This window comes from Saccostrea cucullata, unplaced genomic scaffold (assembly GCF_032062105.1).
Source record: "Saccostrea cucullata isolate Sc308-1 unplaced genomic scaffold, CSIRO_AGI_Scuc_v1 ctg543, whole genome shotgun sequence".
Classification (NCBI taxonomy): Eukaryota; Metazoa; Mollusca; class Bivalvia; order Ostreida; family Ostreidae; genus Saccostrea; species Saccostrea cuccullata.
The window spans coordinates 224356-248160 of record NW_026927880.1 but is presented as its reverse complement, the minus strand read 5'-3'; the positions used below and the strand labels follow the sequence as shown (position 1 = coordinate 248160).

Sequence of the window (23805 nt, the reverse complement as noted above, 5' to 3'; positions counted from 1 at the left end):
CCTGTATAGTTTGTATTTCAGTCCTTATCTGTTTATTTTGTTTGTTTATTGATTTCATATTTTAAGTACACACCTTTCCCCTTCCCTGATCCTGTTTATTTTGTATTTCACCTGTTATCCGTTTATTTTGTTTTTTGATTTCATGTTTTAAGTTCATTCTTTTCCCCATCCTAATCCTGTTAAGTTTGTATTTAAGCTCTTAGCTGTTTATTTTGTTTTTTGACTTCATGTTTTAAGTACATTCCTAACCCCTTCCCAGATCCTGTTCAGTTTATACTCATCCCATTATCTGTTTATTTTGTTTATTGATTTCATGTTTTAAGTACATTCCTTTCCCCTTCCCTGATTTTGGTAAGTTAGTATTTAAGCCCTTATCTGTTTATTTTGTTTATTGATTTCATGTTGTAAGTACATTCTTTTCCCCCATCCCTGATCCTGTTAAGTTTGTATTTAAGCCCTTAGCTGTTTATTAGCTCTTCTGAGCCAAAGGCTCAAAGAGCTAATGCTATGGCCATTTGTGTGGTGTGCGTTAACTTTTTAGAATATGGGCCATAACTCAAGAACCCCTTGGCCAATCATCGTCAAATTTGTTACAGGGTATCCTTGGCCCAAGGGCTACCATCAATACTAAAACTAGGGTTGGGATAATCAGGAAAATATAACCAAAAGTACTGGTTGCTAAAAAATCTTCTTCTCCAGAACCACCAGGCAGATTTTCACCAAACTTACACACAAGGTTCAGGATATGTTGAAACTTTAAAATTGTTCAAGGCATGACCCTGGGGCAAAGGGCGTGGTCTCAAGGACACTTCAAAGTTAACCAAAATGTACACTTAATAAAAACGTTGATATTTTGCTTACTATAAAGACTAGGATCATCAAATCTTGTAAGTTGATGCATCTAAGGACTTCACATCATGTTAACACAAAAGTAGGTCACGGTGACCTACTTTTTAAATTTTACGGGCTTTTGTTTTCAAATTGATTTGGATGCATATTTTGGACACTTTAAGGCCTATGATCATCAAACTTTGTCAGTTGATGCATCTTGGGTCCTTAAACAAGGTCAACTTAAAAGTAGGTCATCGTGACCTACTTTTTGAATTTTATGGCTCATCTTTTCTAAAACATTTCATCCCATTATTTCAGATACTGAGAGGTTTAGATTCACCAAACCTTGTAAATTGATGCATCTTGGGGCCTTGAAACATATTTATTAAAAAGTAGGTCACTGTGACCTACTTTTTGAATTTTGCAGGCATTTGTTTTCAAATTGTTTAAAAGGCATATTTTGAATACTTTCAGACCTATGATCATCAAACTTTGTCAGTTGATGCATCTTGGGTCTTCGGAAAATGTCGACCAAAAAGTAGGTCACAGTGACTACTTTTGACATTTTATGGCTATATTTCAGTATCTTAGGTACTTTTTCGCTTATAATCATCAAAACTTTGTCAGTTGATGCAACTTAGGTTTTCGGAGAATGTCGACCAAAAAGTAGGTCACTGTGACCTACTTTTGACATTTTATGGCTATATTTCAGTATCTTAGGTACTTTTTGGCTTAGAATCATCAAACTTTGTCAGTTGATGTAACTTGAGTTTTCGAAACCTGTGGACCAAAAAATAGGTCACTGTGACCTACTTTTGAATTTTATGGCTATATTTAAAGTATCTCGGGTACTTATTGGCCTAGAATTGTCAAACGTTGTCAGTTGAGGCATCTTGGGTTTTCGGAGAATGTTGACCAAAAAGTAGGTCACAATGACCTACTTTTGAGTATCTCAGGTACTTATTGGCTTAGAATCATCAAACATTGTCAGTTGATGCATCTAGGGTCCTCGGAAAATGTTGACCAAAAAGTAGGTCATGGTGACCTACTTTTGACATTTTATAGCTATATTTAAGTATTTTAGGTACTTTTTGGCTTAGAACTATCAAAACTTTGTCATTTGATGCAACTTGGTTTTTCGAAGAATGTCGACCAAAAAGTAGGTCACTGTGACCTAGTTTTGACATTTTATCGCTATATCTTAGGTACTTTTTGTTTAAGAATTATCAAACATCAGTTTAGGCATCTTGGGTTTTCAGAGAATGTCGACCAAAAAGTAGGTCACAATGACCTACTTTTAATTATCTCAGATACTTATTGGCTTAGAATCATCAAACATTGTCAGTTGATGCATTTGGGTCCTCGGAAAATGTTGACCAAAAAGTAAGTCACGATGACCTACTTTTGACATTTTATGGCTTTTTTAAAATATCTCTGGTACTAATTGGCTTAGAATCATCAAACTCTGAGAGTTGATGCACCTTTGGTCCTCGGGGAATGTCAACCATAAGAAGGTCACAGTGACCTACTTTAGTATGTGAGGTACATATTCAATAGAACCATCAATCTTTGTCAATTAATGCATCTTGAGTCCTCAGAAAGTTTCAAATCAAAAAGTAGGTCACCATGTACTTATGGTATTTTATAGCTATACTGAAATATCTTCAGTCCTAACAGGCAAAGAATCATCAAACTTTGTCAGTTCATGCATCTTAGGATACTTAGAGTAAGAGACTTCAAATTGAAGTGATAGACTGTACAATTTATCAGAAGAGCGATTCAAGGCCCTTGGGCCTCTTGTTTTGTTTTTTGACTTCATGTTTTAAGTACATTCCTTTCCCCTTCCCTGATCCTGTACAGTTTGTATTCACCCCATTATCTGTTTATTTTGTTTATTGCAGCCCGGAGGACCGTGCTACTCTCTACATATAAGATTAAGTTTTGGTTAATCCTGGGATTGAGGTGGGAGAAGTTATTTGGAATTAAAGGTTTTCTAAACATTTATAAGATTGTTAATCAGAATGTTCTTTCCCTTTATAAATTTCGAGATAAATTAATATATTTTCTTCCATAAAGTGAATCTGTAAAAATATATGTGTTTTTCATATTTAATACATAAAGTTGCTTATCATTTACTAACGAAAAAACGATGTTTTAAACACACACCTTTCCCCTTCCCTGATCCTGTTTAGGTTGTACTTCAGCTCTTATCTGTTTTTTGTGTTTATCTTGAAGTTTTTCTAACAAAGGAAGTAAGGATATTCATCCCCTGGTATGGATGAGAGCTGCATCCCATTACACTGCAGCCATCGCTGGAAGATGTGGTAAGAATAAGAATCTACTCTTTCCTCACTTTGACAATCTTTTACCTAGATGATACCTACTTGTTTTAGCCTTGATATCTTAACTTGCATTGACAGGATGCAAACAAAAAGGACCCATCCATAGAATCGGAACAGAAGGACCAATGCCAAGGATCAGAAGAGGACCTATCCAGAGGATCAGAAGAGAAGTACCCATCCCATGGATTAGATGAAATGGACCAATCCCAAGGATTAGAAAAAAAGGACCAATCCCAAGTATTAGAAGAAAAGGATCAGTCTCAAGTATCAGAAGAGAAGGACCATTCCCAAAGGTCAAAAGGAAGGAACTATCCCAAGGATCAGAAGAGCATCCAGTTCATCAGCTGCAGGAGGGTAGGAGCATTGAATTTATTTCTGCACTTTTTAAAAGAAAGCTTGAGATTCCTATTATAAAAGTTGTATTAATGTGATATTTTTGGGTCTTCCAAATTTTATAAGGCTTCTCACTTAAATTACTTGTATTCCTACTCTGAAGAAGCAATGTAAGGAGAAGTTCTCTCTTCTGTGTCAGAGTGTACCTTCTGAGATCAATATTGTTGAAAGTCTTTGTAACAGAAAATAAGAAACAAAATGTAAATCCCTGGTCAGTGCTTATGAGTTCTTTGCATTATCATTAATGTATATACATTTTGCATTTATGATTTAGAATAAATCATATAAACAGTGCACAAATTGGTCATTTAAAGAAAGAAAACTTCTTCCTCTTATCTGCAAGGCTAATCTGGACCTTGATCAAACTTTTTAAATAATACCTTAATTTTTGTGTTGCAATTAAAACACTCTGGAAAAGTATGCAAGTAAAACACACTGGAAAAGTACTTTATACTGAGAGTTTTGTGAATCATGCAGTCTTTTTTAATTAGATCAGATAAAAACATTACTATTGTTAACATATTCAGATTATCATTACCTATGATCTTTAAATTCATTGGAAAATAAGGGGAGGGGTAATACTAAAGTTTAAACCCTATTGAGCTTATCAGCAAGTCATTGAAATGACTACTGGTCATTTATAGCATTCCTTTGACCCATGGGTTGCAGTATAAATCATTTGACTTTTGGTTTGCAGTATTCGTTAAATAATTTCATCCTTGGTTTGCAATATTCATAAATCATTTGACTTTTTGTTTCTTTTGTTAGCAGAAGGCAATTTTAAGCTGGCCATATTCCCTTATTGAGAAAAAGGATGTCCTGAATTCAAGTGCATCAATCATTAGAGTATGCATAAGATTAGATCCGGACACAGGGAGACTAACTGGCTAACAGATGAAGGGGTGACCATTGCCCAGTTTTGACCATCAGAAAATTTCGGCCAATATGGTAAGTAACGTGCTGCACTTTTTGATCCTTTGTTTTAATTAATTGTAACTTGTTCAAAATAGTATTACTTTACTGACCTTCTTACTTTTTGTGTTAGCAGGAAAGTGGTTAAACAAGCTTCAATCCAAAGCCTAAATAGGCAACTCTATCATTTATTAGCAGAAGTCTCAAGAATAGGAATCAATTGTGGCAAACCATAGAAAAATGGGTAAGATTCATCTCATAATGCCTGTTGTGTCTAAAATAAATTGGCTAATTTTTACTTCATCTACACAGTAAACTTCTCTTGGTCTCTTATCTTCCTCCTTTTATTGAGCAGATTAAGACAACCTCTTTCTGGAGTCCTAAAGAGAAGACTGTCATCTGAAAGCAAGAGTGTTGAATTTTTTGAGATGGACTGAATCCTAGGAAAGCAAACCCTAGGCAAACTACCAGCAAACCCTAGGAATTATGGTAAGGTGCAATGTGCCGATCCTGTATTCCATTGACTTTTTATCATCTTTTCCCACTTTATGAATGTAATGACTTCTTTTACTACTTCATATTCTCTTTTGATAGATAAGGATTATGCTGGGTCCCGAAACAAAGAGGCGTCTTTCATCAGCCTGAAAAAGTGCAAAGTGTTAGGGGAATCAAGGGCAGCCAACCTTAGATTTGATGGTAAGATATTTGATACGTAAAACACAGTTCTTCTGACTCTCTGAAGACAAATACACTACAATTGTCAAGGAAATACTTTTTTCTTAGACCTATAGATTTCTTTGTTCATACATGCAGGGTTGGACTGGTTTTGATGTTCAATAAACAGGATCTGTGACCTTGTGTTAAGGATCTGTGACCTTGTGTGAAGGATATCTGTGACCTTGTGTGAAGGATATCTGTGACCTTGTGTGGAGGATCTATGACCTTGTGTGAAGGATATCTGTGATCTTCAGAGGAGATCAACTTACATTGTATGAAGGATTTGTTATCTAACTTCCTCATACATGTTTCTTGAGGAATTCAAGTTTTTTCATAAACATTTTTAAAATTTATTTTTATATTGCAAAATCCTTAAAAATGTTACAGTGATTCATAGTTAAATACAAGAGTGAGGATCCGCCACTCTAATTTTTGCTTACTCTGCACTTGCCACGGACACATGTTTCCATAAATTTGCAAAGTTAATAATTTATGGTTTTTCCTGGGCGGCAGAGGAGGTTTATGTTATTTTTAAATACATTTTGTTTTAAATATTCTATGATTTAATTGTATCAAAAGCTTTGTCTGTTATTCTGGAAAATACTTTACCTTAATATTGTGTAAACTTACAAAATATGTTGTGATGCAATTTGAGCTTTTTTTCTGTAAGTGTGTGTGCAGGCATCATGTATAGAGAAGTTTGCACATCTCTTAATCTGTAATGAATTTTATGTGTACACTGTACTTTTATTTCATTTTAATTCATACGTACTAATGTACTATTCAGTATGTGATATTTGCTTCTTACAGCTTTTTCAGGTCTATATGATTTTTAAAATATATATTTTTTTCAAAGTATGTGTAATAAAATGTGAATCTTCATAAAAATGTGAAATTAACATTAAAAATTAATAAACAATTTTGGATAACATACTATACTGGAATCTATATACAGTGAACTTGTCAAATTAAAACATAAAACTGCTATTCTTCAAGGTTTTATGATAAATAGATATTTTAACATAAATAAAAGTTTTGGGTTTTTTTTCTCCGACTATAGCAGCAATTGGAGAGAGTAAATGTAGAGAATTATATACATGTATAATTATCAAATTTCCATGTTGACAGTGATCGATACTGTTAACCTTTACTTTGAAAAATAAAATTTGCATATATGTGTAATTAATCTGAATAGTGATTTTTTATGCCCTCGATTAGCCCTTCCATTGGACACCAACAACTTTGAACTTTTAAACTTGACGACTTACTGCTTTAAAAAAAAACTTTAACCTTGATCATAAATTTTGAACAGTAAGGGCTTTCTTACTTTACATATGTAATCCTTGTGAGAAGACCTTTCATTGGATACCAAGAACTCTGACTCTTTGACCTTAACTCTGGAGTTTGACCTACTTTTTAAAAACAAACCTTGACCATAACTTGTGAGAGGTTAGGGCAAGGGCTTTCATACTTCACATTTTTAATCCTTGTGAGAAGACCATACATCCAATACCAAGAACTTTTACCTTGACCTTGGAGTGTGACCTACTTTTAAATACTTTTCAATGGTTAGGGCTAGGGCTTTCGTACTTGGAGGTCTTGTCACAAATAATACATATGTGAAGTATGAAAGTCCTAGTACCAACCATTCAAAAGGTATGGCGAAGGTTTAAGTTTTTTTAAGTAGGTCAAACTCTGAGATCAAGGTCAGATGGACAAAGTTCTTGGTAGACAATGAAAGGTCTTTACACAAGGATATGTGATGTATGAAAGCCCTAGCTCTTACCGTTCAATAGCTATGACCAAGGATAAAGTTTTTTTTTAAGTAGGTCGATCTCCAAGGTCAAAGTCAAAGTTGATGGTATCCAGTGGAAAGTCTTGTCATAGGTAATACTTATGTGAAGTATGAAAGCCCAAGCACCAATTAACCATTCAAAAGTTATATATGGCCAAAGGAAAAGTTATGAATTTTGGTGTAAAAGTGTGTCAAACTCCAAGGTCAAGAGGTCATATTTGGTGGTACCCAAAGAAAGGTTTTGTCACAAGGAATATACATGTGAAATATAAAAGTCATGGGTCCACTAAATGAAAAGTTATGGGCAAGGTTAAAGTTTTTGCGGACAAACAGAAAAACAAAGAGACAGACAGATGGACGGACAGGGCAAAAACTATAAAGGCCTATCCCCAAAACGTCGTTTACGTGGGCATAATAACATAAATAAAGATTCGCCTTTTTATCCTTTTTGAAAGAAAACAGCACAGGTGCTTGAGGACAAGACACCCCCCCCCACTTTCGACTTTTTTTCATAAAGTATCTTTCAATGACATATTTGTGATAAGATCTATACCATCAATTCGAAAAATTACCTTAACCAAACGTTTTCTAAAATTTTTCTTACATATATTCTATATATAAAAATCAACTATAATTTATAGAATGTTAGCTTAAGCAAATTTTCTGAATTGATAGGATAGATTATATCAAACATGTGTCATCCATATATAATTTATGTGAAAAAGTCTAAAAGACCCCGGGGGTCTATATCGAGGGGGGGGGGCTAGTTTCAAGTTTTTATTTCAGACAAAGACCCCAACTGGGGTATATGAATACAAATAATACAAGTTTTTACATATAAACAAGAATGCATGAAAGAATGAGTGGTACTAATGTTATTTACATGTACAATTCACATGTATAGTTCAAATAATAAAGTATAGAAGGCCCCTGCTTATACAAAATAAAACTATATGTATTTATAACATTTGTTAAATAGTAGTTTTGGTATTAATATTAACATATTACTGACAATAAAATTTTACAAAGTTTGGCGAGCCCAAAAATAACTTTAGTATCCTAACAATCTAATTAAAATTAGATGTTTGATCCGCTCGCATACTCGCTACACCAGTGTAGCAAGTATGCGAGCGGATCTAACATCTAATTTTAATTAGATTGGTATCCTTACAATTTAATAAGTCATGAAATTTGATAACATTAGGGTTAGCATAAAAAATATTTGGAACAAGTTTTTTTTCGTTTACTCTTGAAAAAAGAACATTCTAAAAGGTAGTGGAATTCATCTCCTAAATTGTTAGAGGAACAAAGATCACAAATACGATCATCTCTATCAACTCCCCAAAATCGACCCTTTTCAATAGTAAATCTGTGATTCATACATCTAAATTTACATACAGCTTTTCTCAAATCCTTTGGTAGATATATCAAATAATTTTCAAAATAATGTTCTGTTTTAAATATCCTATAATTAAGGGTTTTTGGCATCTCAAAAATACAGGCATACCAATTCTGCTTATCTAGTTTTTACCAATTTTGACACCAATATTTTCTTTGGAGAAAACTGTTGCAACCATAACTCAGACATTCCACAATCATTTAGTGTTTTTTCAACATAATTAATCCACTTAGACTGCATTAAGTCATGTTCTCTAAGTTTTAATAACAATTTATATAAAAGAAAAGATATTTTGTCTTGTTTGCCACAAACAAGTCTATGCCAAAATCCAATAACTCTGGACTTAATAGAAATTTCTACTGGGTATCTGCCTAGTTCACCATATAAAACCTGATTAGGGGTAGATTTTTTCAGATTTAGAATGATTTTGTAAAATTGTAAATATAAACTTTCTAAAGCACCTGTGAAAAACAGTGGGAGTTATATTGACCTCCCTTTTTAGAGCTCTCTAATTCTTGGAAACAAGAAAAGGTCTATTCATGCTGCAATTGATTTGTCGACAAGCTCTGGGACATTTTTGCAAGGAGAGAAGACCATTGTTTCTTTCTACCAATCGGCTGTTTAGTAAAAAGATGTTAAGTTACTTATTTATGCTAATAAGATAAATTCTTGACACTTATGAAACTACTTGTCAATCTGAATTTCCTCAGTATTCTGGTAAACCGTTTGGTCAGTAGTCATGGGCATGATCAGGTTGGGCACACACCCCCAAATGGTCATTTAACCCCCGTTTGGTGGTCATTCGCCCATATCAGCGTCTTTATTAACCACCAAATGGGAGAGAAAAAACGTTCTGTTCAGTTCTCTGGAATGACGTGAAATGGCGCATAATTTCAACTCACGGGAAATAAAATATAAATATTCAACGCGGACTTTTTTGCGCTGTGTTGTTCAAATAATTGACAAAATCGTCACCTATGTAAACAAATGTAACGTTTCTCTGTTTTAACTTTAAAAGAAAAATTCCCTTCGTCTCGCGCGTAGTTGAGCCTATCAATCGTGTTGATCACTTCATATTTCTGTCATCCGGGCAACCGATCAATTATTTAAACCAATCCAAAATGACGATCTTTTCCAAGACTGAATTAACTACGGAGGCCCATAAGTGTTAATTTTCAATAAGTAAAATAAGAGGAATGGTAAGAATTCGCTTTTATTTAGTTTATTTCGTAAGCAATGGCTTTATTCTTTATAAAAATGCGATATGCAGTGAATTCATGTTAAAATAATCACTCGAAAACTATAATCTTGGAATAAGAACAGGAATAATTGTAAATGTCACTTTGTATATCTTTTATTCAAAAATATTTAATAAATATAGTAGATACAACATAGATATGCATACTAAACCACAAAGGGTTGCACAGAAATCGTAACTTCATCCTAAAAGAAAATAGAGAATAAATGTTGTATTCAAACGTAGGAAAAATGAATATTATAGCACTAAGTGCCCACCATACGTATAAGATTCGAGGAGCTCGTGTTTAACGAGATTTTATTAAGGTTTATATAGACGCAGATCGAAAGATCGTTTGAAAAGTTACTTCTCTAGACTAACACCTCTTGCTCAAATGTATTTTTTACCGAACTATACACAACAAAATAATTTTTTGTATTGTTTGAGCTAATAGTTCGGCCGTCACTAACAGCTGTGGGTTTCGTTTTTACGAAGTTCCACAGAAATTCCACATGGAAAATTGACTAAATTGTATTAAATGCGCGATGAATATGTTAATTAAAATTCCCCAATGCCTAAGTAAATGCGCTTTTGCTTTATTTAAATGAAAATTGGATTTGAATAAAAAAGACCACCATTTGGTAGGTAAAAAAGACGCCGATATGGGCGATTGACCACCAAACGGGGGTTAAATGACCATTTGGGGGTGTGTGCCCAACCTGATGATAACAGGTCCAGTCCAAAGACTATTTCTACCTACGTAGCTATTAATAGCTACCTAGGTATTTAAAGCTACCCAAAGTAGCTATTTTTACCTACTTTATATATTTTCTGCATTTTGCGCCAGAAAGGCCAAACAGCGCAACATGGTGAATATCATATTGTTTGATACGGTCACACTAATGATGAATATGACAACATTTTGGCCCAAAAAGATTACTTCTTAAATTGGCAATTTTACATTAGTTTCTATGCAAAATTGATAATATACGAAGTAATCATTTTTGGGCCAATTTTTTGTCATATTCATCATCAGGTGACTGTATCGAGAAATTCTGTGCTCATCGTGTTGTGCCGTTCCTGCATTTGGCCACAAAATGCAAGTAAAGCAGAAAGTAGGTAAAAATAGCTACTTTGGGTAGCTTTAAATACCTAGGTAGCTATTAATAGCTACGTAGGTAGAAATAGTCTTTGGACTGGACCTGGATAATGTGAACATGTTATCTGAAAAATACCTTATATAAGCAGGGACCTATATACTAGTATATAGGTCCCTGGTATAAGTTATTTTACACACACGCAATATTTTTTTTATGATAACCTATTTAAGTGCATTTTATCAGGGACCTTTCAGGTCCAGTACAATCACTAGATTTAGCTACGTAGGTAGAATTACCTACGTAGCTTTATTTACCTACCTCAGGTAGCTTTATTTAGCTATTTCAAGGTAAGTTTTCAAAAATTTTCTTTTTATTAAAAAGAGACAAAAAGTCGCAAATAAATGACTATTAATATTTATACTGGGGAGGCTTAAAAAAACAATCCAAAGCAGAGATAGTTTATACATTGCTGCATTTGGACAATTTAGAGCAAAACGTGTAATTCCATTGTTTGGTTAGCTGTCCGTGCGGTGAGGCATGACTGAGTATGATTACTTCACATTGTACTGAATAATTACCGACCTATTACCGTATCGTGTTAACCGGAACTGGACTTCTTTGTCATTTCATCCAAGTGGTAACTGTTCTAACTGTCATACATAGCCCCAAAACTTTCAGAACTTTGATTGCAATTGCGCAGAAGAAGACATTTTTCCAAGAGGGATTTTTTCATGAGTTGTTTTCAGATGAGTTCAAAGTTGAAAATGATCACTGTATCAAAATGATATTTTCTGCACACCCTGAGAAAAATGCTTTTAAATAGAAATAAACCCATTTGGTAGCTAAATAAAGCTACCTCAGGTAGGTAAATAAAGCTATGTAGGTAATTCTACCTACGTAGCTAAATCTAGTGATTGTACTGGACCTGCCTATGTTAGTATAAAGGTTCCTGTTCTTATATCCCACTTGGACATTGATTTCTTGGGAGTTCTGTATTTCCATTAGACCAATATTGTATTGCATTTTTGGATTCCATTATGTGAAACTATATGGAGTGCACTGACTTCATTAGAGAATTGGTTAGGAGGTGGAAATAAAAAGCATTTTACTCCTTAATTTGTGGTTTAATTTATCTACAAGGTTTGGGTAAAGTTTTTATATTTAAATAACAATTGATTTTTCCCAAGACTTTGAACATTTTTTATGGATTTGATTAAACATTTGTATTTGTCTTGGTGCATGAGCGAAAACCTTTTAGCCCAGTTAGCTCAGGTGGTTGAGCACCTGACCAGAGTTTCAGGGAGCCCAGGTTCGAATCCCGGTCTGGTCCGCTGGATTTTCACCTCTCCTGTTGCATTTGGTTCTGTGCCATGCCCTGGAACTGACAGGTGAGAGGCCTGCCAGGAATGAGTGTGGGTTGGGGTCTTTGGGGGCCAAAGACCTTTAAGGAGGGAGGAATGTGGTGGTCAGCCAGGTTTGATCGCCGGTGGCCAGATAGCTCAGTTGGTATCTAGCACCTGATCGGAGTTTCAGGGGGCCCAGGTTTGAATCCTGGTCTGGTCCGCTGCATTTTCTTCTCTCCCGTAACACTTTGAATTAGTGCACAAGTTGTGAAGTTAGGGAGAAATGACACAAAATAATTAGACAAGTTATTATTTCATTGAAACTGTTTTGGAAAGATAACATGTTTGAGTTACTAATGCTGGGAAAAAGTAGGTCATAGCAAAGAAAGGTAACTAATTGTGACAAAAAAATAACTCATTTGAGTTACTTTTGACAATAACTTGTTTGCATTATGCCCCTGACTTACACTTAACCTGCATTCATACAGAAAGATGTTTGCAAGCACAAATTTGTTATTGAAATATTTGAGAGTATGTGATTTGGTCTCAAATAGCAACCTATTAGGCCATATAAAATTAATCTTTAGGTTCTCATCCCCTCCCATCTATGTATTATTCAATGTTTTCACAAACAACTTTTGATATCCATTGTAGGCATCAACCCCTAAGAGAACAAAGTTGGAATCGGACGAGAGAGAAGATGTCTTATCTCCTCTGAAGAAAGCGGGATGGACAATGGTGGAAGGGCGTGATGCAATTTACAAAGAATTCCTGTTCAAAGATTTCAATGAGGTATTGTATAAAAAATTTACATTCTTTATTTAAGAAATAAAGTATCATTTGAAAACTTTTATTTTGATGCAAGTACGGGTTGATCAAATCCCATAAAGCCCTTAATTATAATGTTTTAATGTTAAAAACATGAATATATATGGTGTGTATGGTTAAGTTAAATGTGTATTCTGTTATTAGGGCCCCGCAAGGATTTGCGGGTGCCCTATAGTAATCACTCTGTCTGTCTGTCCGTCTGTCTGTCTAGCTGTCCGTCTGTCACTCTTCCGTCCACAAATTTTCTGTTTTTTTCTAATAACTTTTTTATGGTTGCCCAATCAAGTTCAAATTTGGTATGGTAGTTCAGTAGGCAGAAATACATATTTTGATGCTAAGTGTTCTCTGTGTCTTCTGGTTTGGAGCTGGGGTGGTGGGGTAGTTTCCTTAACTATGCATAAGAATGAATGGGCAACTTTTTTATGGTTGCCCAATCAAGTACAAATTTTGTATGGTAGTTCAGTAGGCAGAAATACATATTTTGATGCTAAGTTTGGTTCTCTATGTCCCCTGGTTTGGAGCTGGGGTGGTGGGGTAGATTCTTTAACTTTATATAAGAATGCATTGGCAAAGAGAGATAACTGCTGAAGATGTCCCCATTGTAAACTGAATGCTGGCTATGAGTCCCTTGGGATTAATTAGCTTTCCTCCTGAAGAAAATCCAGAGCATTATCTTTATCTGTCACATTGAGATGAATTACCACCTCTGTCTGCAAATGAAGTTTGTTTTGAAGTTAAGTCAATTTGGAATGCTATGAACACTCTGAAATGTAGATTTAAATATTATTATTAAATTTATATAATTTATTTTTGTTTAATAGTTATAATTTCATTGAATTCTAAAAACAAGAAATAGATTAAAGAAGATTTTTTGATTTACTTTTTTAGCTCTTCTGAGCCAAAGGCTCAAAGAGCTAATGCTATGGCCATTTGTGCGGTGTGCGGTGTGCGTTAACTTTTTAGAATATGGGCCATAACTCAAGAACCCCTTGGCCAATCAGTACCAAATTTGTCACAGGGTATCCTTGGCCCAAGGGCTACCATTTATACTAAAATAAGGGTTGGGACCCTAAAACAAGGGGAGATAATCAGGAAAACAAAACCAAAAGTACTGGTTGCTAAAAAATCTTCTTCTCCAGAACCACCAGGCAGATTTTCACCAAACTTACATACAAGGATCAGGATATGTTGAAGATTATAAATTGTTCAAGGCATGACCCTGGGGCAAAGGGCGTGGTCTCAAGGTCACTTCAAAGTTGACCTAAATTTACAATTAATAAAAACGTGTATATTTTTCTTACCATAAGGACTAGAATCATCAAATCTTGTAAGTTGATGCATCTTACGACTTCACATCATGTTAACTCAAAAGTAGGTCACGGTGACCTACTTTTTAAATTTTGCGGGGATTTGTTTTCAAATTGATTTGAAGGCATATTTTGGACACTTTAAGGCCTATGATCATCAAACTTTGTCAGTTGATGCATCTTGGGTCCTTGAACAATGTCAACTTAAAAGTAGGTCACTGTGACCTACTTTTTGAACTTTATGACTTATCCTTTCAAAAACATTAAATCCCATTATTTCAGACACTGGGAGGTTTAGAATCATCAAATCTTGTACTTTGATGCATCTAGGGACCTTAAAACATATTTATAACAAAGTAGGTCACTGTGACCTACTTTTTAAATTTTGCCGACATTTGTTTTCAAATTGTTTAAAATGCATATTTTGATTACCTTCAGACCTACGATCATCAAACTTGGTCAGTAGATGCATCTTGGGTCTTTGAAAAATGTCAACCAAAATGTAGGTCACGATGACCTACTTTCGACATTTTATGGCTATATTTCAGTCTTAGGCATTTATTGGCTTAGAATCATCAAACTTTGTGAGTGGATGCATATTTAGTTTTCGGAGAGTGACGACCAAAAAGTAGGTCATGGTGACCTACTTTTGACATTTTATGGCTTTATTTAAGTATCTCTGGTACTTATTGGCTTAGAATCATCAAACTTTGTGAGTTGATGCATCTTGGGTTTTCTGAGAGTGACAACCAAAAAGTAGGTCATAGTGACCTACTTTTGACATTTTGTGGCTATAATTAAGTATCTCTGGTACTTATTGACCTAAAATCATCAAACTTTGTCAGATGATGCATCTTGGGTTTTCGGAGAATGTCGACCAAAAAGTAGGTCACAGTGACCTACTTTTGAATATCTCAGGTACGTATTAGCTTAGAATCATCAAACTTTGTCAGTTTAGGCACCTTGGGTTTTCGTAGAACGTCGACCAAAAAGTAGGTCACTGTGACCTACTTTTGACATTTTTTGGCTATATTTGATTATATCTGGTACTTATTGGCTCGGAATCATCAAACTTTGTCAGTTGAGGCATCTTACGGTTTTTTTGAATGTCCAACAAGAAGTAGGTCACGGTGACCTACTTTTGAATATCTCAGGTACTTATTGGCTTAGAATCAGCAAATTTTCTCAGTTTAGGCATCTTGGATGTTTGGATAACGTCGTCCAAAAAGTAGGTCACCGTGTCCTACTTTTGACATTTGATGGCTATATTTAATTATCTCTGGAACTAATTGGCTTAGAATTGTCAAACTTTGTCAGATGATGCATCTTGGGTTTTCAAAGAATGTTGACCAAAAAGTAGGTCATGGTGACCTACTTTTGAATATCTCAGGTACTTATTTAATTAGAATCATCAGTCTTTGTCAATTAATGTATCTTGAGTCCTCAGAAAATTCCAATCAAAAGGTAGGTCACTTTGACCTACTTATGGTATTTGATAATTACATTATAATATCTTCAGTCTTAACTGGCTAAATATTATCAAACTTTGTAAGTTGATGCATTTTGGGTCTTATGATACTAATAGAGTTGGAGGCTTCTAATAGAAGTGATAGATTGTACAATTTATCAGAAGAGCGATTCAAGGCCCTTGGGCCTCTTGTTTCACTTTTAATATGTTAATTAATTTTTAAGGTAGTTGTATAAAAACCCCATTCTATCATTAATACTGAAAAAGTTCTTATTGTAACTTTAGAAGAAAATGATGAGAGAGGTACAATTAATCCTTTGGGATTAATTATCTAGCCTGCTGCAGAAAATTTAGTAGGCTTTTCTTTATCTTTAAGATTAATGAAAACCTTTGTCTGCAACTGCTGTTTGTTTGAAGTTAAGGTCAAGTCTTCATGATATTTGCATTCATTGAAGGCTGGCATTCTAATTATAACACAAGCTTCATAATTGTTTAAATATACATTCAATGTTAAGTTGTTCTTTACTGCCTAATGTAAATACAAGGATATTATTTTCAGGTTTTTGAATATTCAGGAATTATCTTGAAATCTTAAGAATACAGTTGCTGTTGCTTATTCTTCGTACATTTTTTAATCATTCCGTAAGCTGCACCCTTTTAATTCTACCCCAAGGCGGGGCCATTGCTGACTGGTCAGTTTTCTAGTTATGTATACATTGTATTCCATGTTCTGTATGTTATTTTTGACTGTAGGCCTTTGGATTTATGACAAGAGTAGCAATACAGGCAGACAAGATGGATCATCACCCAGAGTGGTTCAATGTTTATAATAAGGTATGTTTAGCAAGAAAGTTGAATATTAACTCAAGATTTAAATGTCTAGTTGGGGTATTTGAGAAAGTTTATATACATTTACACATAGGTCGTAGTCCTCAACCATTTCTTCAAGTATGTCCCAGTGTATATATAACACAAAAAGAGCCTGAAAATATTTAAGAAATAAGGTATCATTTTTTGAGTTTTATTGGGATGTAAAAATGGGTTGGTCACGTGATCAAATCCAATGAAGCCCGAATGGAGGGCTTCATTGGATTTGATCATGTGACCAACCCGTGTTTTTACATCCCAATAAAACTCAAAAAAATGATACCTTATTACTTATATTTGTATACATTTGTGTTTGATTTATTACAAATAGTAAGGTACTTGAGTAAAGTTTTAAATCCATAAAAGTTTTGTTTTTTTCAAAACTCAACGGTATAAATTGAATGTGATGATAACGTCGATCGCTTATGACGTCATTATGAAATTATGTAGATCGCTTATGACTAAACATCAATTTATGGTCAAATGACGAACGTGTTTTATAGAGATGTAAAAATGCAGTGTTCAAATAGTGTTATTTAAGGGAGAACATTTGTCATGTTCAGATAGTGTTATATAAGGGAAAACATTTGCAAATGTAAATATAGAGGTTTATTTCCTCTATTTATATTTTAATCTGTTAGATATCTTATATAAACAAATATGATGCATCAAAATTAAAGTGACAATACAGCGCATCTCTTCAAAAACAGACTTGTTAAAATTTTCCTATAGGATTTGGAATTTTTTTCATACTCATACATGTATACACTTTCAGAAAATTACAAATTTCATAAGTAAATAATTCTGATTATTTCATTAAAATTAATAATTATTTATGGTACATAAATATATATATCGAAACCTGTTCGAGGTTCCACATTCCATGCTATCAAGCATGCGTATAGTTTTCATAAACAAAACAGCATGGTAAGAGAGGGAAGCTCGGTAGGCCTGCTACATTGACAAAGTCGACCAAAACGAAAAACAAAACCAAAAATAGGGCTTGAAATTAAAAAGCAACTTTGCTGGCAAAAATTTAGTTGGGAGATTAATATAATCATTGAATGAAGAAGAAACGGGATCTCGACATTCACGTGGGGCTTGCGAAGGTTTTACAGGTTTGTTGATACATGCTATCATTTCTCTTATCTCCATGGCTTTCAAAGAAACAAAAATCAGTGTAAACTCAACGTTAAAATGCACTTATGACATAAAAAATTTATTGCCATTTGAAGTGCACATTGTATTGGAACTACAGAAAGGTATTATGTTTGACATTTTGCCGCGATGATGTATGATTTGGTGGATTTTCCTTTCCTGCACCCCAATACACAAAACGTCAACATTTGTACTTAATCATGTTAAATTCGTCTGAATGCAGACTAATATGTTAAGTATTATTAATTTACCGGAGAGTTAAGATATTTTGATTCTCAGAATTGATTTTACTTAATATTCCATTATAATTGTAAACCCTAAAATTTGAATGAAAAATCACACGATTTGCAGCCGTATTGCCGCTTTAATCTTTATATGTGATTCAAGAACATTATCACACCTTGTAATAGGGCCATTCCAAGTTTTTTCTATGTTTAGCGTCTGCGTGCGCCTTGGTTTTTGACACCCCATACAAGAAAAATCAGACAACATCAGGAGTCCTGAAATTGATTAATTTAGTCAAAATTTTTAATTTTGTCAATTTCTCCAAATAATTCTGTACAGTAAGTTATATTGGGTGTATTTTAAGCATTTAATCCTTTGTTTTTGCTTAAGAATAGATATTTCTTCTATTAAAGCAGTTTAGTTAGATCAAATCATTTGAAGGGTGTCATTTTTATGACTTTTAAGCCTGTGTTTTATGTTTTGGCTTGTGTGTTTTTTGCAAATAGTAGGTAGGTTTTTGAAAGATGGGTGGACGCTAAACAGAGAAAAAACTTGGAATGGCCTAGTTACATGTATGAACTCATCCTCACTTTGAGATCAGACTTAACACCTGTCTGTGCTATATTTTTTTACTTTTTATGTACTTTCTTTACTTACAGGTACAAATAACACTCAGTACTCATGACTATGGAGGCCTGTCCCACAGGGATGTAACATTAGCTAACTTTATAGAGAAGTGTGCAAAGTGAACAGCACTCCACAGATGTCTATCATAATATAGAATCTCAAAAGCATTCCAGATATGTGGTGTTAATGAACAAAATGTGTTGTACTGTCTGATGTGTTTACTTTCTTGTTGATGGTAGAGGGTAGAGACATATATATTGATGGAAGTGTCTGTTCTGTTGATGTTAGTCTATTCATGTACAAAGTGCCAGGTGTACAAACCTTAATTTACATTGGATGAAAGTACAGTATTAACTTTGATAAAGACAGATTTAAAATTCAGCATCTCGTCACAGTGAATATTTAATACTAAAGCATACTTTGAATAGCTGATGTATAATTTTATAACCAGTTTTGTGAAGAATTAAACTGAATATGAATTTACTGCTTTTCTGTTTTAATCTTGGTGAAAAAGTACATCTCTTCAAATTTACTAATATTGGTCCAACCCAATTTTGCCTTTTATTGAATACATTTCTTTGGAAAGAGACAAGGCCCTCTTCATAGAAACAACTCTTGATCAAGTTTATCCATAGGTGATCTATGCAAAGTTTGTTGAAATCGGCCCAGATTATTAATAAAGTTTACAGTTTTTTGGATAGATTTCAGACAAGGTGAGCTTTAAATAATGCCTTAAATTTGCACTAAAGGAAAAGTATTATGATGAGCAAGGGAGCTTCTTCAAAAAATCTTTAAATTTACAGCTCCTGGGTCAGATGTTCTGATGACAGAGGTGAGCTTTTCTGATCACATTGTGTCCTTCCTCCATCCATCTGTCTGTCTATCTCTCTGTAAACTTTTCACATTTTCAACTTTTTCTCAAGAACAGTTAGGCCAATTTTAATTAAAGTTGGTAAAAGGGAGTTTAAATTAGCCCTTTCACGGTAACTGCAGTACTGCTATTCTGCAGGGCAAATTAATCATGTTTGGCGGAGTTTTTATTGATAGATAATTAAATGACGCTATTTAAACAATTGCTTTTACGTCATATTTCACCAAAATATATCATTTTGCCCTGCAAAAGAGCAGTACCGCAGTTATCGTGAAAGGGGCTATTGTTAAATGAAGAGTCAGGCCTCCATACAAGGGGAGATAATCAAGAAAAGACAAAAAAGGGGGGATTGTTAAAAAATCTTTTCATGAACCACTGGGACAGAAAAGCTGAAACTTATGTGGAAGCATCCTGCTGAGGTTTTGCACATTCTAAACTATTCAAATCATCAACCCTGGGGGTACTTCATGACCTAAGAATGCTTTGAGCATTTCTCCTTAGAGTATATTAAACCATTGTAGCAGATTTCTTTTGAGTTGAATATAAATTGATATACATGTAATGAGGTTTTACACCTTTTCACATTTTAACAAAAAACGTTTTTCAGTTGTGTAAAGATGGTCTGTACTGACAAATATCTGCAGGATCTTTGATATAACAGTGCATATACAGTACATAAATCACTTAAATTTATGTCTCTAGTGGAGAACTGTTCATTTTCAACTGTTAAGTGTAAAATCAACAACAACAAAAACTAAATAATTGTCAACCACTTTATTTTCAGTGTAATGCTTACAATAAATCATGACAATTTCTCAGTAATAAAAATCAGATTTTGATACATGTATATATTGTGACAAGTTGAATGCTGATTCTCATTTTTTTTTCTCACAGGTATGGTACTATAATTCAAACAAACCAACAATTACATAGGAACACTCATTACGTATAATGTACACCTATCTGGTGTTTGTTAAATTTAAAACAAATAAAAATCATGTCTACCCAAGGTATAAATCAAGGAACAAAATATTTGTTCAGTGTACCAAGACAGGTAAATTGGAATGGCTACATAACAATGACACAGGAAACTTCAGATATATACATACATGTACTACATGTAGGTATTCATTCAAACATAAAGTCAACTTTAACCAGAAAATATGCTGAATTAATGAAAATGTTAATTAGTTCAATGAAATCGAGATCCACTGACTCTCTGATGAAAATTAAATAAATAAACTTGTATGTTATCTGTTTATACCTACAGAAATTGATATTCATTAATTCATACAAACCCCCTGCAAAAAATAAAAATCTGATTTTTTTTATGCACTAATGTGAAACCTGATTTTGATTTGTCAGTAGATTATAAATTTATCAGATTTAGACATTTAAGATCAGAGCACTATGAGGTAGCTTCATAATTAGCAGAGAACAATTAATTTGAGAATTAAAAATATATATTTAAATACAGCAACAATTCTATGATTTGGTCATATATTTAAAAAAAAAAGAAGAAAAATTAAAATGGTACATGTAGTCTTCCATGCACATTCACCATGAAGACTTGATGGTCAATAAAAACTACAACTCTATGACTAAGAACTAAGAATATAATATGTACCAGGAATGGTGGGTAAGCATGTACATGTATATAAAAATGAACTCAAGTACTGAAATTAAAGATTTGGTCAGAGTAACACTTTGTTTCAATCTGTTTGTTAAAATGATTTAATTTGTAAAGAAGAAGAAGAAAGAAAGAAAATAAATAAATCAATGTAAGGCTAAGCATATATATTTTGTAGCACCCATATGACAAATCAAAAATTATAAAAAGCACGTATTTAAACATGCATTTATAAATAAACAATAATCTAAATATTTTTTGTACAATTTTTCTTCCTCCCCTCCCCTATCTTTCAAAACAAAGTAATTTTTCTGGAGGAGGGGTTAATTTCAAATGACTCCAATCAAACAGAAGGATCTATTTCTCTGTTTGCTGTGTAGTTACAAAACATATTTCCTGTAGATTACATTGGTACAACACAGATACAATTTCATCTTATTTTGATGTTCATGCATTACAAAAAAACAAGCGATATAAATTAACAGCATGAATATCATAAACAATGTACAGTATTCTGGAAAAAAAAATTGCACTGATTGAATATTAAAAGAATAATAACAATTTATTCTGACAACAATAACAAGTTTGTAAAGCTTTCAAGTACTATATTAAAGCATTCTAGGTACTGACATTTAAGGCTTACTTTCAGACATGCTAATAAAATCACAATCAACAATATTATCACAATTATCATACACTCCTTTGGAAAAACCTATTTACTTCATATCAAAACAGAATAAAAACAGAAAAAGAAAAATACAATCCAAACATTTTTTTTTTAATATTTCCCTCGATAGTTTTTTTTCCCCAATTTTAATACCCTTTCCCTATAATGATGTAACCTGAACAACTTTTGAAATACATTTACTATATTCAAATGAGACAGCATAACTTTATATACTCCATAGTTCAGAACAATATAATTCTTCACTACAGAACAAACTGTGGAATGTAATATATACTGACTAGCTTTATAAGACCTTGAAATCACTGAATTTTACGCATTTACAGAATCATCTTATTATGTGAAGTATGTAACAAAGTAATCCTGTGTAATCACTGATTTTTTTGTGGTGGTGGGGTTGGGTGGGGCAGGTAATTTCCATTGTTTTGGGGGGTATGAAAGGACATTATATAAAATAATATGTTTAACACGTATCCTTCTACCATGAATTCATATCCCCTAGAACCAATATCTTTCTCTCAATCCCAAAACATTAGACCCCTTGAAATTAATCAAAAGATTTTACAGTACTACATGATTTGAACTTTTCTCTAAATGTTTTAAAATAAATGCCGACTTAATTTTTTTTTTTTACAAGTTAACATTAGTGATTATAATTTCAATTTTTTTTTTACAAGTTTACATTACTGATTAAAATTTCAATTAAAACTTGTACTTAAAAGTATACGAAAATATGTTAAATGAACTAAAATACATGAATGAGACATTTTTGTGAGCAAACACCTATTTCATACATTTAAATTGGTCATTTATGAATGCAGATAAGAATTTCATTTCTACCAAGAATCTTTCATGAGATCAATCTGACAAAGAAACCAATTTTAAAAACAAAAAAATTATGCATTAAAAGTTGTTTTTTTTTTTTTTAACTACTACTTGATTATGCTACGAGTATTTAAAAACCAAAAATAGCAGTCACTTATTTTACTATAATATACATAATAAGCTCTATTGATCTGAAGTTTGCATTTTTTACATTTGATTTTTTAAAAGTTTAACTCAAATGTCTGCATTTTGCAAATTTCATTCCAATCTACACAGCAGGTATAATACCAAATTACAGTGAATCGCACTTATATAGAAGTGCCAGGGACGGAGGATTTTGCTTTGTTATGAGCATAATGAACAATATCCAGTAATTTTTTATTTTTAATTCAAGGGGAATGAAAACCATATCACCATAATGAGCGTAAATTCATTATAAATGTCTGCTACAAGTGTGTTTTACTGTAAATCGAACGTGAATGTACCGGGTAGGTTTTACAACCCTATTTTTCCAAACTTTGACTGAATTCCCAAATTCTGCAGAATCTGTGATAGAAAATGTTCTTTAAAACAGACATTACAGTACTTATATTAACCTAAAATCTTAACCTATAAATAAATGAATATAAAAAAGAAATCAATGTTCACACAATGATTTAAGATGATATAAATAACAGCAAATAATGCTATAATTTGTCTATAATTTGAAAATTACATCTTTTGAAATATTTTCCAAATGCTGAATATAACCAACAAAAAAGACTCGTACTAATTGGAAGAACAAATACTCTTATCTAGCAGGTGGCTGCTAAATGCTGCATTGGATTCAAGGAAAGACAACACCATATTTAAGCCAATCAAATGACTAAAACACATTATTTTTGTCAATCACATGACTTAACAATAATATTTTGACCAATCACATATGGCTCAAACACATTCCTTACAGAGAGCAGTCTGTCCTTTGATGTAATTTCGACAGGGACAGTATCGACGGAAACTGTTTTTCTTGCCTACGCAGCTAAACAACAACTCCTCTCGCTGGAAGGCACACTCCATGGTGCTTGGATCGTAGCCTGGGACAAAAATGTCTGTCACATAATCTTCTCGACTGCAGTCCACCTGAGCTTGCTTCAAGGAACGAGCTGAGTTAATCTGCAGGAAATGACTAGGATCGCAAATTAACCCTGGAAGAAAAATGATGTTTTTTAAAAAATGAAAACGGTACGTAACATAAAAGATTGA

At 33.3% G+C, this 23805-nt stretch overlaps 2 protein-coding genes and 1 long non-coding RNA gene across 7 annotated transcripts in view; 2 read left to right on the top strand and 1 right to left on the bottom strand.

The window, feature by feature from the left end:
• The first annotated feature begins 3076 nt into the window (after positions 1–3076).
• LOC134275748 (uncharacterized) lies at positions 3077–5929 on the top strand. 4 transcript variants are annotated; one of them, XR_009993895.1, is made up of 7 exons: positions 3077–3155; positions 3252–3527; positions 4338–4523; positions 4620–4722; positions 4834–4972; positions 5078–5174; positions 5292–5929. It is a non-coding gene; the product is annotated as an uncharacterized LOC134275748 (long non-coding RNA). The 4 variants fall into 4 exon arrangements; XR_009993896.1 differs by having other exon boundaries at positions 3105–3527; positions 4338–4514; positions 4615–4722; XR_009993894.1 differs by having other exon boundaries at positions 3105–3527; positions 4338–4514; positions 4612–4722.
• Positions 5930–8920: 2991 nt separating this feature from the next.
• Positions 8921–19032, top strand: LOC134275763 (pterin-4-alpha-carbinolamine dehydratase-like). Its single transcript, XM_062758057.1, has 4 exons — positions 8921–9032; positions 12732–12861; positions 16426–16506; positions 18582–19032. Exons 1-4 carry the CDS (start codon positions 8929–8931, stop codon positions 18669–18671), a joined length of 405 nt encoding a protein of 134 aa, XP_062614041.1. The 5' UTR covers positions 8921–8928; the 3' UTR covers positions 18672–19032.
• Positions 19033–20179: 1147 nt separating this feature from the next.
• The window catches only part of LOC134275762 (alpha-1,6-mannosylglycoprotein 6-beta-N-acetylglucosaminyltransferase A-like), a 28992-nt gene continuing 25366 nt past the window's right edge, over positions 20180–23805 (bottom strand). For both annotated transcript variants that reach the window (XM_062758055.1, XM_062758056.1), the window contains one exon: positions 20180–23747. In XM_062758055.1, coding sequence (XP_062614039.1) covers positions 23491–23747 — 257 coding nt within the window. In that variant the 3' untranslated portion in view covers positions 20180–23490. The remainder of the gene's footprint in view (positions 23748–23805) is intronic.

Excerpts from the sequence above, each read along its gene's own strand:
- LOC134275763 (XM_062758057.1), top strand. The coding sequence starts at position 8,929 with ATGCTGCAATTGATTTGTCGACAAGCTCTGGGACATTTTTGCAAGGAG. Across the intron at positions 9,033-12,731 it reads AGTAAAAAGATGTTAAGTTA|CCCTAAGAGAACAAAGTTGG; the intron begins CTTATTTATGCT and ends GTAGGCATCAAC. Across the intron at positions 12,862-16,425 it reads TGTTCAAAGATTTCAATGAG|GCCTTTGGATTTATGACAAG; the intron begins GTATTGTATAAA and ends TTTTGACTGTAG.